The 17,984-nt window shown below is 41.7% G+C and overlaps 1 protein-coding gene across 1 annotated transcript in view; it reads right to left on the bottom strand.

Moving 5' to 3' along the window:
• Positions 1-17,984, bottom strand: part of PRKCH (protein kinase C eta) — a 234,393-nt gene that overhangs the window by 155,977 nt on the left and 60,432 nt on the right. Inside the window, exon 2 of the mRNA XM_021062478.1 lies at positions 9,746-9,809. Coding sequence (XP_020918137.1) covers positions 9,746-9,809 — 64 coding nt within the window. The remainder of the gene's footprint in view (positions 1-9,745; positions 9,810-17,984) is intronic.

The raw sequence follows: 17,984 nt of genomic DNA, 5'->3' as shown, positions 1-17,984 counted from the left end.
TTTTCTTCTCTCCCACTCTGCTCTCCAACCTGGCAGCCACTTCCAGTGGAAACCACAGAATTGCTTGCACCAGCTTGAGAATGAAAATGGTCACTTATACTTCAGGTTGAATATACAGAAATAAAACATTAAAAAAACTAAATTAAAAATATTAAACTGAAAATCTGTCACCAGAGTTGAAACATGAGAAAGGAATATCAAAACTAACTGCCATCAGAAAGAGCTTTTGCCCCCTTAAAAACGATACACTGGAGTTTCCGTTGTGGCTCAGCAGAAATGAATCTGACTAGTATCCATGAGGACGCAGGTTTGATCCCTGGCCTCGCTCAGTGGGTTAAGGATCCAGCATTGCCGTGAGCTGTAGTGTAGGTTGCAGATGCGACTCAGATCTGGCATTGCTGTGGTTGTGGGGTAGGCCAGCAGCTACAGCTCCAATTTGACCCCTAGCCTGGCAGCCTCCATATGCTGTAGGTGTGGCCCTAAAAAAAGACAAAAAAATAAATAATAAAATTAAAATTAAAAATAAAAATGACATGCGTGTGAGTGTGGGAAGCAGTGTGAAACTGTGGGTTGCAGCTTTCAAGCAGTAACACAAGTTTCATTTGCCTTGGCGCATATAGCCACAATGATTTAGCAGAGAACACAATTATGTGTAAACCAGTGGTTTGACACAGGAAATTTGAGTGAAAAAAAACGAGGCAGTGGATTCAAAAAGAAGATCAGAATCTTACTCTACACTAGAATACACTGCCTTAGTAGAAACAAGCAGATGCTAAAATTCAAGCACTTCTAATAGTCTCCTTGGGAGAAATGTGTATTAGTTCCAAGTAATATGTTAACAGCCTAAAAGACGGGGGAGATTCAAAGTTAAAGCAAAATTGTCTCTTTGAGCTTCAAATTCACAAATGACAGGTGCTTTGTCAGGTTGCATTTTTGTTTAAGAAGTTACTTTCCCCACTCCCACCCCCAAACTAATACAGAATACTTTCAAGCTTGCTTTGGGAGCTCTGGGACGGGGGGGGGGGGGGGGAGGTGGGGGGAAAACGCTCCCCAAGAACTTTTGTCTTACAATCTTCATAAAAATGTTCCTACCATTAATTCTTTTGATTTACTTTATTCTTTTAGGAAACTATCTTAAAATTAAACTTTCCAAGGGCAAAAGTGTTATGTAATTGTTAGTAGGAGATGACTTACCTGACATTTATTATAAGGGAGAACTTTACAGCAGAACCAAGGGAATTACCTAACTCATCTCTTCCTACTTATAGTTTTTGAATCAACGCTTAGTATTATTTAGAACCTTTGAACATATTTCTGAAGTACTTTATTCATTTAAAGTTTTAAACCCCCTTCTTTATAATACATAAAAACTGGGCATTAAGGATCAGAGACATGCAGACCAAACCCACCAGTTTTAAGTTATAAATGAGAATAGGTAGGTAGTATATGCTCAAAGTTAAAGCATCATTTTGATGTCACAGAGGCAACCCAGATTCCATTTTTTTGTCTAGGAGACAGATTTAAGTACGTGCTTTTAATTTTAATTTTTTATTAAAAAGAATTTCAAGCACATGCAAAAGTAGACAGAAACTGATAAGAAAAATCTAATGTGTAACCATCACTCTGCTTCAACAGGCAACTTGTGGCTACATCTGGTTTTATCTGTCCCTTACCTTCCTTTCTCACCTCTGGGTTATTTGGAAGTCAGTCTCAGGTGTCATGTAATTTCATCAGTAAATATTTCCATATGTCTCTCTAACAGATGCTCTTTTTGTTTTAAACAACCACAGTACCATAATGACAGCTAAATAATAATGTTATTAATTCCTTCATATCATCATGTATACATACACTTACTGTTCCTATTACCTCTTAAAATTAAACTTTCCAAGGGCAAAAATGTTATGTAATTATTAGTAGGAGATGTTGTGCCCTGGGAGCTACTGTTCTGCAAATTGTGTTTGATTTGGTCCACATATTGAAACTGGCTAGTAAGTGTCTTTTTTGTTATTTTGGTTCCCCTTCCTTCTCTTTTCCTTTGTTCTTCCAATTTTCAGTCAAAGAAACTAAGTGTCTTGTCCTAGCAATTTTTTCCACAGTCTGGATTTTGCTAACTGTATCCCACAGTGTCATTTAAAATGTGCCTCTGTCCCTGGTATCTCCTCTTAAACTGGTGGTTAGATCTGAAAGCCTGGCCAGATTGGGGTTCAGTTTGGAGGGAAGACTACCTAATGCTATGATCCATTAGGAAGCACATCTTGTATGGTTCTCTCTTTGAATCATTGAAGTCTGGGGTACCCTAAATCCAGGCAAATCTCACTGATGTAAACTACATTATCTTCAGATCTTCAGATCTTCAAATCTTCCATCTTATTTCTTAATGGCATCACAATGCAGCAACATCTTTTTTATTTGGTCTCACACAAGGGGATATCACTACTTTGACTTAATTTCTTTGTGTTGCTTCTCTCCCGGTTATAGCAGTTATGAGTTTAGTTTGATGCATTTTCATCAGTACTCCAAACTTTTTTTTTTTTTTTTTTTTTTTGCCACTCCACTCTCCCAGGTAAGAACTAGTCCAACATAATGACAATCAAACAGGGCCACAATGACAGCATCTAGAGGTTGCATTAAAAACCCAGGTCTGCCTTAATAAATTTCACCTTGATTAGGTTGCAGATCCAGTTGTGCGCTCCAGAAAGGCTTAGCCAGAATGAAATAAAGAGTGATACGAGATGGCTTTTTCAAAATAATAAATCACTTCAACTGTGTCTACCTCAGCAGCAGTGCTAAGGGGAATTCTGTATCTGATCAAGAGGAATAACATCCTGTTAAAGATGAAAGATGGTGATGGTTTCTGATATAGTTGATAATATTACACCTTCAGCTCAGTGACAGACTTCCACAGAGTTTTTCTTGTCCCATCTTGGTTCAGAGAAGAGCCCTCACTGTAGGATTCTGAGTAGGCTCATCTTCTTACCTCATCTTCTTACCTTCTTACTTAAGTATAAACCTGAGTGCAACACATTGTAGTATCAGATTGTGAAGCTGCTGGAGTTTCCTTCATGGCTCAGTGGTTAACAAACCCAACTAGATCCATGAGTATGTGGGTTCAACTCCTGGCCTCTCTCAGTGGGTTAAGGACCCAGCATTGCTCTGAGCTGTGGTGTGGGTCACAGACATAGCTCGGACCCTGCATTACTGTGGCTGTGGCATAGGCCGGCAGCTATAGCTCCGATTTGGCCCCAGACTAGAAACTTCCGTACACTGTGGATGCGGACCTAAAGAGCCAAAAAAAATTGTGAAGCTACTACTCTTAATGCCAATTCAAGCATAACCTTTCAAAAAGACTTCTATGTTCAGTTCTTTCTCAAAATTTCATTATCAAACATTTTGATGCCAATTTTGAAGATGTTCTACCACCTGGCAAAATATTCCTTGGCATGCAGCAAGCACTCAAATATTATTGAATGAGTAATGAGTATGGGTGATCATTAAGTAAACCTTCAACATAGTTTGGGTGAGTTTGACAGATTATAATCTGTAAACCAGATCCTTAATTATTGGTGTTCCACAGAGTTCTCTGAGTCAGCCTTGGTTCGCTCTTTCTAAATCTTCTCACCAGGTCCCTTCATCCATGTGCCTTGCCTCCCACTGGCACCCAGAGCTGCAGCTCAGGTCTAGATCTCTTCTTGTCAAGCTCTAGACTCTTATTTCCAGTTCTTCCTCAACATCTCTTCTTGGGTTTCCTACAAGCTTCTCAAGCTCCACCTGTTCAAAGCTGAATTTATCACGTTCCATTCCTATGCTTCTACTCCGGTGAATGACTCCACAACATCCTCTGAACATCCTCTTAGCCTCATCCTTCATCCCTGACATCCTATGAGCTGCCAATCCACACTGGTTTCACTGTCTATTCATTTCCCATAGCTGTTCCCTCCTCCCCCTCCATTCCCACAGATTCCAACTTAACTCAGGCTCTAATAATCTCTCCCATAGACAATGGTAATAGTCTCTTTGGCTGTCCACACCCCCTGTCCCAAGCCTCATGAACCCATGGCTACCAAGTCAGATTTGATTTCTCTTTCCTTAAAACCCTTCACTGGCACCCCATGACATCTACTAGCCTAGAAGGATGGGATCACACAATTTCTCCCCTAAGCCGGGATCCTTCTGAGAGTGAAAGATGATGCTATTAGTAGTCACACTCAGACTGTCCTGGGTAAACCTACACACAAGGCCTCTGGAGTCTCTGCCACAACTCCCACCACACCCCCACCTTTAGCACCCCTCCCCTGCTACCTGTGCCTGTGAACAAACCATCTTCCCCTCTTGAACCAGCTTCTCCACCTGGCATACTTCTGTCACTATGTGATTCTATGGCATATTTCTCTGATTATGTGATTCTATGGCATATTTCTATAATAAAGGTGATTCTGACTTGCTTTAAACTTCACCTCCCTCACGAGACTTCCTCTAAAATCTTCTGGCTGCTCTGATCACATATCACCACCATCCAGCACCAGGCCTTGGACTGATTCTTGCCAGGGAACCTGGGCCCCCTGTTCCACACACATAGACTGCATCTGCCCCACTTAAGAGTGCTGTCATGAAAGTGTCTATGTCTTGTTCACTTTTATCTCCCTAGTATCTGTGATGGGAATCACAGAACTTCACTCAACAGGTGTTTCTCGTGTCATTTCTCAGTGATGTCTTACATTTAAAGAAAAATTTTTTTTTACCTTAGCTGCAAATTCAGCATAATCAATGAAAGATGAGAAGATGAGATGGGATGAAATCAGTAGTCAGTAGCTCCTAACACCAGTCCTGTATATCACTGACCACAGCTCCATTTAAGCAATTGCTTTTTTGAGCAGAGCTTTGGGATTGCAGCAGCTGGGCTAAGGGCAGAACCCCTAGAGGGGGCCATAGGAGGGAAACAGGCATGGCAATAAGCCAACATCATATTAGAAACTGTCCACTAGATTCTTGAGTCTTCCAGTAAAAAATAAAGGCAGTGGCAAAATAAAACATACCTGCTGAGTATACACAGGGTCCCAGGAAGGGGTGTGGAGAATGACAGGAATCCTGCTGCCATGACAACAGGAACATGGAGATGAGAACCCACTAGAGTACCTTCACAGAGCATTCTTGTTTGCAAAGCACTTTCCCATACCTTCCATCATCTGATCTACAAAACAGCCCTGTGAGATGGATAAGATGCACCCCGAGGCTCAACCAACATTTCTTGAGCTTTGGTAACCCACCAGGGATCCCAGGCCAACGCACCCTTCACAACCCAAGCCACATGGGACAGGCCTGACCTCATTGTGCTTCTTGATGTAAAAGCCTTCAGCATCCAAGATGGGAACTAGAGCTCCAAATGTTTATCAGCCAACCTATCACTTTATGGCCAGGGATGATTTAGGTTGGCTGATAGGAGTGAGGCCAAGCCAGGGACATTCTCACAGTGCCGGGTCCAGGTGCTGTCACAGCTGAAGCAGGTGAGTGGGTGCTACGGAGAGGGGGCTCCATTCCCTCCTTGTGTAATGCACAAAGGCAGATATGACATCCTCTGCATCTGACAAAGAAGCTGTGCTCTAAGGCAGCAGCAATGTGCCAGCTCAAGCTAAGCCCCAGCCTGGGAGCCAAACTGATAAGACAAGGCTTCCACACAGAGAGAGAACAGATCTGAGCTTCTAAAATACAGCCCACAAAATAATGCCATAGCTCCTGAAATTTCAACATTCAAAATCTATTTCTTTTTGATATAACAGTTCTTTTAGCGTCTTTTAAAATATGAAGGCACAACTAAGAGTGCTAAGATATCAGTCACTATCACTTTAGTATAATTAGTCCATGAATTCACTGTATTCCTTATTAGTAAGTGTTCCTGGAGAGAGATCACTGGGCATCTTACTGGAGTAAGAGACAGTTGAAGCAAAAGAGCTAGAAGGACTAACTTAAAGGGAAGGGGACATTACCAAAGATGAGCTTGGCCTGCCCTACAGTTTTTCCTGGGGTCACTTCTGAAAGGAATACCATTCCAAATGACCTGGTAAGAACCCACCCCTAAAAATATTTAACATTCCTCTCTTTTATCACTAAAACTAATAAATAGTATGAGAATATCGAGGAGCATTCCAGTGCCCTTGTTCTGATGTTTCTAGCGTACAATTACGAAAGTAGAAGCTACAAAGAAAACACACAGGCACTTTAATTGAGAACAGGTTAAATAAATTATATAATATGCCATTGAGACTAAAAAAACTGGAGTTGCCGTAGTGGCTCAATGGGTTAAGAATCCAACTGGTATCCATGAGGATGTGGCTTCGATCCCTGACCTCATTCAGGATCCAGTGTTGCCACAAGCCGTGGTGCAGGCCGGCAGCTGCAGCTCCAATTCAACCCCTAGCCCAGGAACTTCCACATGCCATAAGGGCGGCCTTTAAAAAAAAAAAAAAAAAAAAAAGGACTGAAAAACTATAGGTGCCCAATCTCTCTCCCCACCCACTTCCTTCCTCCCTCCTTCCCATATGTAATTAAGTGGATAAACAAGAAACTGGTAACACCACATGCACTGTGGTGGCAAACTGGGGGGTGGAGATGGAAAACAAGACTCAGTCATCAGTGTTTGTACTTTTGGAGGGAAAAATCATGTGTTACCCATTTTCAATAAGGATACAGCCCTGAGGAAACTGTTTCAATAATCTCAAAAATTCAGGCATCAGCAAGAGCTTATATGATTACGGTTTTATTAGAAAATAGGATTTAGGGACAGGCAGTCTGATGGTATTTACACATAGGGAGGACCTAAAGAATTGTATTCCTGTAGCACCAATCATTGAAAAAAGAACCCCCTCACTTCTTTCTCTCAAGCTTAAGACCAGCAAAGTGCTTATTGCAGAGAGGCTGCATAGCAGAGCCTCAGTCATTCAAGCGTCAGTCCTCTGAAATTTCATATCAGTCAAGGTACCAAGGTAATTTCTTACTCGGCTTCCCCAGGGGCCACTACTGAAAATTGTCAATAGAAGAGAATTCCGTGAGAAGACTTTCCCAGCTCTCAAGAGATCTTTGTTTCTTCATGGACAGCTCCTAACAATACTCCAGTTTACAGGACAGCAGAATCTCTCTCTCAACACCCAACCAGCCTCTCTGAAGGATCATGAGAGTGAGAGTTGGAGGTGTGTTTTGGGATCCTGAAGGTAATCAATGCATGGACCTAGAAATTATCATGCTAAGTGAAGTCAGCCATATAATGAGACACCAACATCAAATGCTTTCACTGACTTGTGGAATTTGACTCAACAGACTTTGAAAAACTTATGGTTTCCAAAGGAGACAGTTCGGGGGGTAGGGGGATACACTGGGGTTGTGGGATAGAAAGCCTATAAAATTGGACTGTGATGATCATTGTACAACTATAAATGTTATAAATTTATTGAGTAATAAAAAAATTAAAAAAAAAGAAAGTAGAGACTTCATAAAATTTAGTCCTAGAGAGCCAGAATAACTCTCAAAAAAAAAAAAAAATGTCCTGTAACAACTACGGCACCCTCAGACCTGGTCTAACATGCATGGCCTTATTCCACTGGCACCTTGTCACTTAGTGCAGAAAGGGAGTTCAGCACATTCAGAATCTCACCAACTCCTCATTCTTGCCTCTTTTCTTACTACTGGCCTTGTTTATACCACGGCTGGACCCACGTTCCATGTGCTGTAAAAAAGTTCTATTAGCAATATTGTGTAATACTACATTATATTTCATTTGACTGAGTTATGAGCACACTCATTTTTCTCGCAAATTCTGCATATTCAAGATACCAAGCAAAACAAAAGACCTGTGAGCAGGCAGAAGACCCCCAAACTGTAATCTGGACTGTTTTTTTCATGTTCAAACATCCCAGAATGTTTCATGTTCAAAAATCCCAGAAAAGGGAGCAAAAAGATAAGATTCACACAATTGAGACAACAGGTTGCAAAATGTTAACATTGAGACAATTTGCCCACAAGAATGAAAAGATTTGGCTGAGAGAAGACAAAACAATTTCTCAAAGATGTTACCCAAGGAATTCCTGTCATGGTGCAGCAGAAAAGAATCCGACTAGGAACCATGAGGTTGAGGGTCAGATCCCTGGCCTCACTCAGTGGGTTAAGGATCAGGCATTGCCATGAGCTGTCATATAGGTTGCAGACGTGGCTCAGGTCCTGCGTTGCTATGGCTCTGGTGTAGGCTGGCAGCTGTAGCTCCAATTAGACCCCTAGCCTGGGAACCTCCATATGCCACAGGTGCAGCCCTAAAGAAGACAAAAGGAAAAAAAAAATGTTACCTGTTTGCAAAATGCCAGTACCAAAGAGACAAACCATTAAGCCACATGTTTACAGATCTTCACAAGGATTTTAGTAATGGTGAAGTAGCTTGTGATGGATTAACCCTCCCGCCAAATACAAGTGAAACATTTAAAATATATTCTAAAATAATTAATTGGCCACACTGGAGAGCAACCAGAAAAGGGACAGAAATTATAGGCAATTTTATATTGAAATTAAAACCATAAGATGTCATTCTGTAGCTATTAACATGTCTAAAATTAAAGAGAATGACCATACCAAGTGTTGGTGAGGATGTGGAGTAACTTGAACTCTCATACATTGCTTGTGGGAATATAAGAATACAACCTCTTTGGAAAACCATTTGAGAGTTTATTATAAAGTTAAACATGTATCAACTCTATTACCTAGCAATTCCACTGCTAGGTATTCACCCAAGAGAAATCAAAGTACAATTTATATACAAGAATATTTATGGAAGCATTCTTCATAATAACCCCAGACAGGGAAAATTTCAAAATGTCCATCAAAAGGAGAATGGGCAAACAAAATTGTGCTACATTTATAAAATGGAATACCTAGCAATAAAAAGGAATAGAATACTAATATACACAACAACATGAATGGATCTCATAGAAATTATGCTGAGCAAAAGAAATCAGATGCCAAAGAGAACGTACTATGAGGTTCCATCTACATGAACTTCCAGAATAGACAAAACTAATCTATGGTGAAAAAACAGAAAAAACATTACATTTATTGCCACTGGCAGCAGGAAACTAACAGGGAAAGGACACAGAGCACTTTCAGAGGGATGGACATGTTCTATGGCGCATCGGAGTGCTAGTTACCTGGTTGTAGGCGTTTGTCGACATCAAATTCTTCCCCTCTCATCTATTCATTTCATTCTATACAAATTTTACCTCATTTTTTAAAAAAACTGGGAGTGGGAGGTAGGGGTAACGTCAGGGGAAGAGAAACAGAATCCCTTAGGAGACAGAATGAGATACAGATTATAAAGAAGAGAACATGATCCTTAAATTTTTAATACATTTGGGCCAGACCAAAAGGTTGGCCAAAAACCAAAAATCTAAAGTAGAGTTTAATAAACACGAACCAAAAGAGGCAAGAACCTCTTGAGCGATGAATTAAAGTGATGATGAATAAAAACAAAAACGCAGTGACTATGTTAAACAGAACACAAGATTGCCAGAGTTAGCAAATATATTTACTCTGGCAATCCCAACCCAACAGACCAATAGGCAACAACATACCAACCAGCCAAGCTTAAACAGTCACTTTTTTAAAGTATCTTTTACAAAACACTCTTTTTATAATTTCCATGATATAAATCCCTACTGAGTATGAACTAGGAGGACACACATTCCAGAAACCACCCAAAACCTGTTCTTACCTTCAGTGAAACTCCCTGTTAGGGTTATTATGACAAATACTTTCCCTTCTGGCTCCAGATCCACCTACAAAGAGAGAAGAAAAAAAAAAAGTATGTTATAGTTTAAGTTTGAAGGATTTTTGTGGGTCTCAAATAATTCTTTCCGGATTCTCTGTTCTGTTCCATTGGTCTGTCTGTCTGTTTTGGTACCAATACCACACTGTTTTGATGACTGTGGCTTTGTAGTATTTCTTGAAGTCTGGGAGAGTTATGCCTCCTGCTTGGTTTTTGTTTCTCAGGATTGCTTTGGCGATTCTGGGTCTTTTGTTGTTCCATATAAATGTTTGGATTGTTTGTTCTAGTTCTGTGAAAAATGTCATGGGTAATTTGATAGGGATTGCATTGAATCTGTAGATTGCTTTGGGTATTATGGCCATTTTTACTATATTGATTTTTCCAATCCAGGAACATGGAATATCTTTCCATTTATTTACATCTTCTTTGATTTCTTTGATTAAAGTTTTATAGTTCTCGGCACATAGGTCCTTTACCTCCTTGGTCAGGTGTATTCCGAGGTATTTGATTTTGTGAGGTACAATTTTAAAAGGTATCGTATTTTTGTATTCCTTTTCTAATGTTTCATTGCTGGTATACAGAAATGCAACTGACTTCTTTTTTTTTTTTTTTTTTTTTTTTTGTCTTTTTGCTATTTCTTGGGCCGCTCCTGCGGCATATGGAGGTTCCCAGGCTAGGGGTCGAATCGGAGCTGTAGCCACCGGCCTACGCCAGAGCCATAGCAACGTGGGATCCGAGCCGCGTCTGCGACCTACACCACAGCTCAGGGCAACGCCAGATCGTTAACCCACTGAGCAAGGGCAGGGACTGAACCCGCAACCTCATGGTTCCTAGTCGGATTCGTTAACCACTGCGCCACGACGGGAACTCCGCAATTGACTTCTGAATGTTAATGTTATAGCCTGCCACTTTGCTGAATTTATTAATCAATCAGTTCAAGGAGTTTTGGGGTTGAGTCCTTAGGGTTTTCTAGGTATAGTATCATGTCATCTGCATACAGTGACAGTTTGATCTCTTCTCTTCCTATATGGATGCCTTTGATTTCTTTTGTTTGTCTAATTGCTGTGGCTAGGACTTCCAAAACGATGTTGAAGAGCAGTGGTGAGAGTGGGCATCCCTGTCTTGTTCCAGATTTGAGTGAGAAGGCTTTCATTTTTCCCCATTGAGGATTATATTTGCTGTGGGTTTATCATAAATGGCTTTGATTATATTCAGGAATGTTCCCTCTATACCCACTTTGGCGAGGGTCTTGATCATGGAGACTACATGGAGACTAAACAACATGCTACTCAAAAACCAATGGGTCAATGAGGAAATCAAGAAGGAAATTAAAAACTACCTTGAAACAAATGATAATGAAGACACAACCTCTCAAAATCTATGGGATGCTGCGAAAGCAGTGCTCAGAGGGAAATTTATAGCAATACAGGCCTTTCTCAAAAAAGAAGAAAGATCCCAAATTGACAACTTAACCCTCCACCTAAATGAATTAGAAAAAGAAGAACAAAAGAGTCCTAAAGTCAGCAGAAGGAAGGAAATTATAAAGATCAAAGAAGAAATCAATAAAGTAGAGACTCAAAAAACAATAGAGAAAATTAATAAAACCAAGAGCTGGTTCTTTGAAAAGGTGAACAAAATTGACAAACCCCTGGCCAGACTCACTAAAAAGAGGAGAGAAAGAACCCAAATAACCAAAATTATAAATGAAAAAGGAGAAATCACAACGGATACAGCAGAAATACAAAAAACCATAAGAGAATACTATGAACAACTGTATGGCAACAAGTTTGACAATCTGGAAGAAATGGACAATTTTCTAGAATCTTACAGTCTGCCAAAACTGAATCAAGAAGAAACAGACCAACTGAACAGACCGATCACTAGAAATGAAATTGAAGAGGTCATAAAATCACTCCCTACAAATAAAAGTCCAGGACCAGATGGCTTCGCAGGTGAATTTTATCAAACATATAAAGAGGATCTGGTGCCAATCCTCCTTAAACTCTTTCAAAAGGTTGAAGAAGAAGGAATACTCCCAAAGACATTCTATGAGGCCACCATCACCCTCATTCCAAAACCAGACAGAGATACCACCAAAAAAGAAAACTATCACCCAATATCATTGATGAATATAGATGCAAAACTTCTCAACAAAATCTTAGCCAACCGAATCCAACAACATATCAAAAAAATTATACACCATGACCAGGTTGGGTTCATCCCAGGTTCACAAGGATGGTTCAACATACGCAAATCAATCAGCATCATACACCACATTAACAAAAAAAAAGTCAAAAACCATATGATCATCTCAATAGACGCAGAAAAAGCATTTGACAAAGTTCAACATCCATTCATGATCAAATAATTCTTTACAGAGAGGCCTCCATGTGAATATCACAGCCATAAATCAGATCTAAGTCTTTAACTGAACAGTTAGAGTGGCAAGAAACAAGTGATAGTGCAAAAAACTGTAAATGAAGGATGAGAAGCAAATCTACATGAAACCTTTCTTGCAATGTTTTCCCTCTCTTGATTCTTTTTTGCTTCCATTTTGGCTCTTTGTGATATTGATGAGCACCCAAACACCTGGTCACTGGAGTTTAGTTATTTGCAATGTGCTTGTTTTAATTTCATATTTTTTAATGTAATGATTTTTTTCCATTATAGCTGGTTTACAGTGTTCTATCAATTTTCTACTGAACAGCGTGGTGACATAGTTACATATACATGTATACACTCTTTTTTCGCACATTATCACACTCCATTGTAAGTGACTAGACATAGTTTCCAGAGCTACACAGCAGGATCTCATTGCTAATCCATTCCAAAGGCAATAGTATTCACAATAGCCAAGACATAGAAACAACCCAAATGTCCATGACAGATGATTGGATTAGGAAGATGTGGTATATATACATAATGGAATACTACTCAGCCATAAAAAAGAACAAAATACTGCCATTTGCAGCAACATGGACGGAACTAAAGACTCTCATACTGAGTGAAGTTACGTCAGAAAGAGAAAGACAAATAGCATATGATATCACTTATATCTGGTCACTGTTTTTGAGCCATCCCTAACTCACGTTAAGAACACGTTTTATTAAAAGTGTCGAGTGTATGAAGTAGAGAAATAATGGCAATGTAAAAGGCAATGAACCAGTGTGGCCTAGTCAGCCACAAGCCTTTGGCTCGGGGAGTAAAGGATTTGAATAGAAGCATTCTGCCTCTGTCTATACCATTTCCATCTGAATGTAGTTCATCTTCAGGAAGCACCAGAGAAAGAGAATATGGTCTATGTGTTCACTATCTTGACAGTTCATGGGAATATCAACATTCAAGTTCTTATCTAAGAGCTGAGAAAACGAGACAGACACTCAGCAAACAAGGCAGCCTGATGACTTCTCACGAGGATCTGTCCTCAGTATACATTCCCATCTCCCAAAGGCCTTTACACAGCATGGCCCTAGGAGGGGACCACACCCTCCACATCTGCTCCAACCACACAGCCCAGGTAGGCAGGCTCTGCCCTCTTCATGCTAACCCCAATCTACCTGTGAATACCTCTAAGCCTTGGATTCTGAGGTTCTTTTGGATCCAAATGCATGAATTTACAATTGTCCTTAAATAAAATATTATCGCGTTTTGTCCACGGCTTCAGCTCTGCTTTCGACTTTTTTGTCTAAGAGATGGAGGTCTGGAGAAGCTGAGTATAGATATGGATGGCCATTTTGGGGAGAATATTAAATTTAAATGAGATGCAAATCACATGGTACAGTACCCCAACTAGACCAAGACCCAGACTCCAGTCTGACTGCCACAGCAGCTCTGGACTCTGGGCAGGGGGCCTTAACCACCCTGAGCCTCACAGCTCTCATCTCCAAGTCTGTGATGTCATCATCTAGCATTCCAGACATGGCTTCCACCAGACCATCTCAGAGTCTTAACAGTACTAGCTACCATTTGTATTGGACCTATAGTTAATAAATACTGAAGAACAAATGCACTGACTTTACCTTAGTTCCCCACCACTTGTCTTTAAACAGTATGCTCTGTTGATACTTTTTCAAAATAAAAGATGCCCATTTTGTACTGACTCAGAAAGCTTCAGCTATAAAAATGCCTATTCTTATAAACTCTGCCTTATCCGCATTCAATCTGCTCCCAGTGGGGTCACCCTTTAACTCACCCCAGGATTCAAATCAGCGTCTTGCATCATGGCTACTGCTAACTTAACAATATCCCCTTAACTAACTTAACACCACTTGTGCACCTTTATGAAACAGTTCTGAAAATAAAGCTCTCCGGAGAGATGACTAAACAGGATGTCAGTCTCTAATTGTCTCCACTCTCTGCCTTGACTTGTTTCAAGTCAAAAATATGTTATTTTTAACAGCCACTCCCTCGTCTTCAATATAAAAGCCTGGCAGAGACACACTCGGGCACACACATTCAGCCTCACAACAGAAACCGCTGCTGCCATAAACGGAAGGAGCTACTGCCAGCCTCTGGACAGACAGATGGCTGGGCCACCTCCGCCATCCAATCCATGGCCAGCCCATGGAATCCCTCCAACACTGCCCGAGGGCCCACAGAGAAGGCCACTCTGCCCCACAGGTCAGGGGCTGCTCTGACAGACAGCAGGAGGCTCCAGCGCTTAGAATCAGCAGCTCTCATAGAACAATAGGTGTGATCCTCATCCTTGACCCGTTCCACTGCCACAGTGGAAAGGCCAGACTCCAATGTCCATCTATCTAAGACCTCTGACTGGAGAACAAGGTTTTACCAAAGGCAGGTTTCGACTCACTACTGAGACATGAACACAGTGTAGTGGGTTGCATACAACAGAGATTTTTTTTTTTTTCTTTTCTGTTTAGGGCCACGCCCAAGGCATATGGAAGTTCCCAGGCTAGGGATCTAATCAAAGTTGCAGCTGCTGGCCTACACCACAGGCATAGGCAATGCTGGATCCTTTAATCCACTGAGCAAGGCCAAGGATCAAAACCTAATCTTCATGGATACTAGTCAGAATCTTAATGTGCTGAGCCATGACGGGAATTCCACAACAGGGATTTTTAACTAGAATGAAGTGGAACAGAAAACATGACCACACCAAGTAGTAAGGAAATGTGCCACATCATGAAAATGCTGTTTTAGAATTAGTTTTAAGGTAAAATGAATTCCTTTCTGTCACAGACAAAACAGTTTGGAAATGTGGCCATAGAGGTTATATGTCCCACCTACACAGTGCCAAAAGTTGTGGGCATCTCTTCATGGTGGTCACTTAGACACCTCTAGTGACAGCCATCTCACTACCCACAGAGCTGGCCCCTTTAATTCCTGTACCCCAGGGAAGATCTTTCTCTAACAGCAGAAAGGCAATGACCAGTAGTTTCCATTCACTGACCTGGTTTTGTGCCCTACAGCGGGAGAGCATTTTTAAGCTCTAGGTGAAACATCCATTCCAGCTTCCAGGAAGAGCACTCCAGCTTTATTGGTGAACGACTGTGCCCTCACATTAGGTTCAGCTGAGATTCTACCCCTGGTGCCAGAGTGGCCATGACCCAGGCCTCCCAAGCAGAGTGCCAAATTCTCTCAGTCGCAATGACTGGCCTGGCACTGACACAGCACTATATCTGTCTGGTCCTGGGAGTAACTGCTACTCCATACCCTCAGTTTCTGGGTCAGGTTTGGGCACAAAATCCAAGTAGGTCCAATTAGGAATCTCGGATCTACAAGGAAGAAACATCATCTTGGGAGTTCCCATCATGGCTCGGGGCAACAAACCCGGCTAGTATCCATGAGGATGTGGGTTCAATCCCTGGCCTCGCTCAGTGGGTTTAGGATCCAGCATTGCCATGAGCTGTGGTGTAGGTCGCAGATGCAGCTCAGATCCCATGTTGCTGTGGCTGCGGCATAGGCCGACAGCTGCTGCTCCGATTTGACCACTAGCCTGGGAACTTCCATATGCTGCAGGTGTGGCCCCCAAAAGAAGATTTAAAAAAAAAAAAAGAAAAAAGAAACATCATCTCTCCTGCCGAACTTCAGTTTGGAAGGACATAAACTTGGGAGTGTCTGGCACCATTCTTGTCACCACATTGAGTTGGAGAATGAAGCTAATTAAAAAAGAAGGGCTGGGAGACTGAAAGAGGTCTTGATGTCACCTAAAGCTTTACATCAAGCCTTGATTTATTTTTTCTGGGCTTCTCAGTTATTTGAGCCCATAAACCCCTTCTGCTTTAGCCTGTTTGAGTAGGGTTATCTATCATTTGTACCCAAAAAAACTCATCCAACTTGGAAGCCAAAGAGAATAAGTCAGATTTTTAAAGACAAACGTCATGTACCCTCTACTTCTCCTAATACCCCTGCCATCCCCTGTAATCTGTCCTGCTGCCTCCCTAAGACACTGATAGAGCTCCCACCACTCTTGGTACATCTGACAGTCAAATCCAAAGAGCTGTCCATCCTCACCTCGGCTGACCTCTCTGCAATATTTGAAACTCTTGCCAGCTTCCTCCTTCATGCATCCCTTTCACTCCTTCCTTCCAAAGCACCGTTCCTGCTTGGTGGTCCTCTCACCCTTCTAGAACTTTCTCTCTTGGGCTCCTTTCTGGTACCCATATCTCTCACTGCCTTTAAACCCTGCTTCTCCTAAGTCCTCTTTTTCTTCTACTGGAAGACTCAGACTCATGATTTCAAAACCCACCTGATGTTCTTTGGGGTAACAGTAGGCGAACAAATAGACATATCAGAACCTCCAAGAGGGTGTGGTCAGATTCATTTAAGTCTTGAGCACAGACTTTACTCCCAAGCTTACATAGGCCCTTTTATGAAAGTCTCCATCTCAGTGTATCCCTGAGACAAGTTCCTTTCATTCAAACCTGTCCATGGTCTTATCTTGTCTCCCACAATTGACATCCCTATTCCTGACTACACTGTTTCCCCAGCAGCCTCACCTCCTGCATATGATCCTACCAATCTGGCCAAGTCCACTTCCTGATCTTCTCCTAATCTGCCCCTTTCTCCCCCCTCCTCCCACCATCCCTCGCCTCCTGCAGTGGCCTTCTAGCTGGTCTCTGTCTCCTCTCTGTGCCCCAGCTGCTACAACGGACATTTCAAAGATGAAAATCTGACCATGTGACTAACTTAAAAACCTCATTTCCTCTCCTTTCCAAGCCCCACATGCTATACCCACTATCATCCCAAACACATACCACCATTTCACCCTCAGTCTCTTTTAATGACCTGTAGGCTCTCCAGGTATATTTATATATATTTATAATCTGAGAGATCAACAATATGTATTACAGGTCAGATAGTGTCATGGAGAATGGAGTCAAAATGGTGAAAAATGAACACTACCTATCTGAAGCTGATTTGCCATCTTTTTAGCTAGAAAGTCCTTTCTTTTTTTCACCTGTCAAATTCCTATTTGTCCACTGAGACAACTCAAAACTCCCCTCTGCAGGAAGACCTTTCCAGACCTCTTTCAGACAGTCGGCAGCTCCACATGTTACAGAGACCATTGCTGGAACCCACTCGTGTTGCAGCCACTACGCCCTGGTCCCTTAGGACCCTGCCTTGCACATGAGAGGACTGACATGGCTTTGTGAATGAATGAGTAAACCAACAAACATGACACTACAAACAGCTTCCTACAGGACATGACTTTTTCCTCTTTCACCATTCTAATCAGTTTCCTCCAGATATGCTCCACTTTCTCCACATCCCCATGATGGAATGAACATCTGCCTACAGGTGTAAACAAACCTTAACAAGGCAAAGCAAGATTATGACCAACCTTGATGTTGACAGTCACAGTGCCCCTTAGATGCACCTACAGTGACCCAGCTCGAGTTTGCCATCAACTAAAACCCTTGCCTGGTTTTTCTCTGTGCTGTGAAGCTCTGCTTCCCACATCCTGGGCAGAGCTTAGGCCCCAAATCCTAAGAGCTTCCGTATTATCTTCTGTGGAATTTCAGTTTGTTGTTCTGGCCTCGAGGCCTGCTGGATTCCAAATCCATTCATTCACTCTCCTCCGGAGCTTTACGGCCTTCCAAATCAGGGCCTAGGTCACCCTGTCATCATCTAAAGGCAATCACAGAATGTCCACCAGAATAGACTGAGGCCAGAGGGCTAGGGGAGGTCGCACACAGAAATGAGCATTCTTTCTATAATAGTC

The sequence above is a fragment of the Sus scrofa genome, chromosome 1, assembly GCF_000003025.6.
Source record: "Sus scrofa isolate TJ Tabasco breed Duroc chromosome 1, Sscrofa11.1, whole genome shotgun sequence".
NCBI classification, from domain to species: Eukaryota; Metazoa; Chordata; class Mammalia; order Artiodactyla; family Suidae; genus Sus; species Sus scrofa.
Note: the sequence above shows the minus strand (reverse complement) of the source record. Positions and strands in the feature narration are given on the sequence as shown.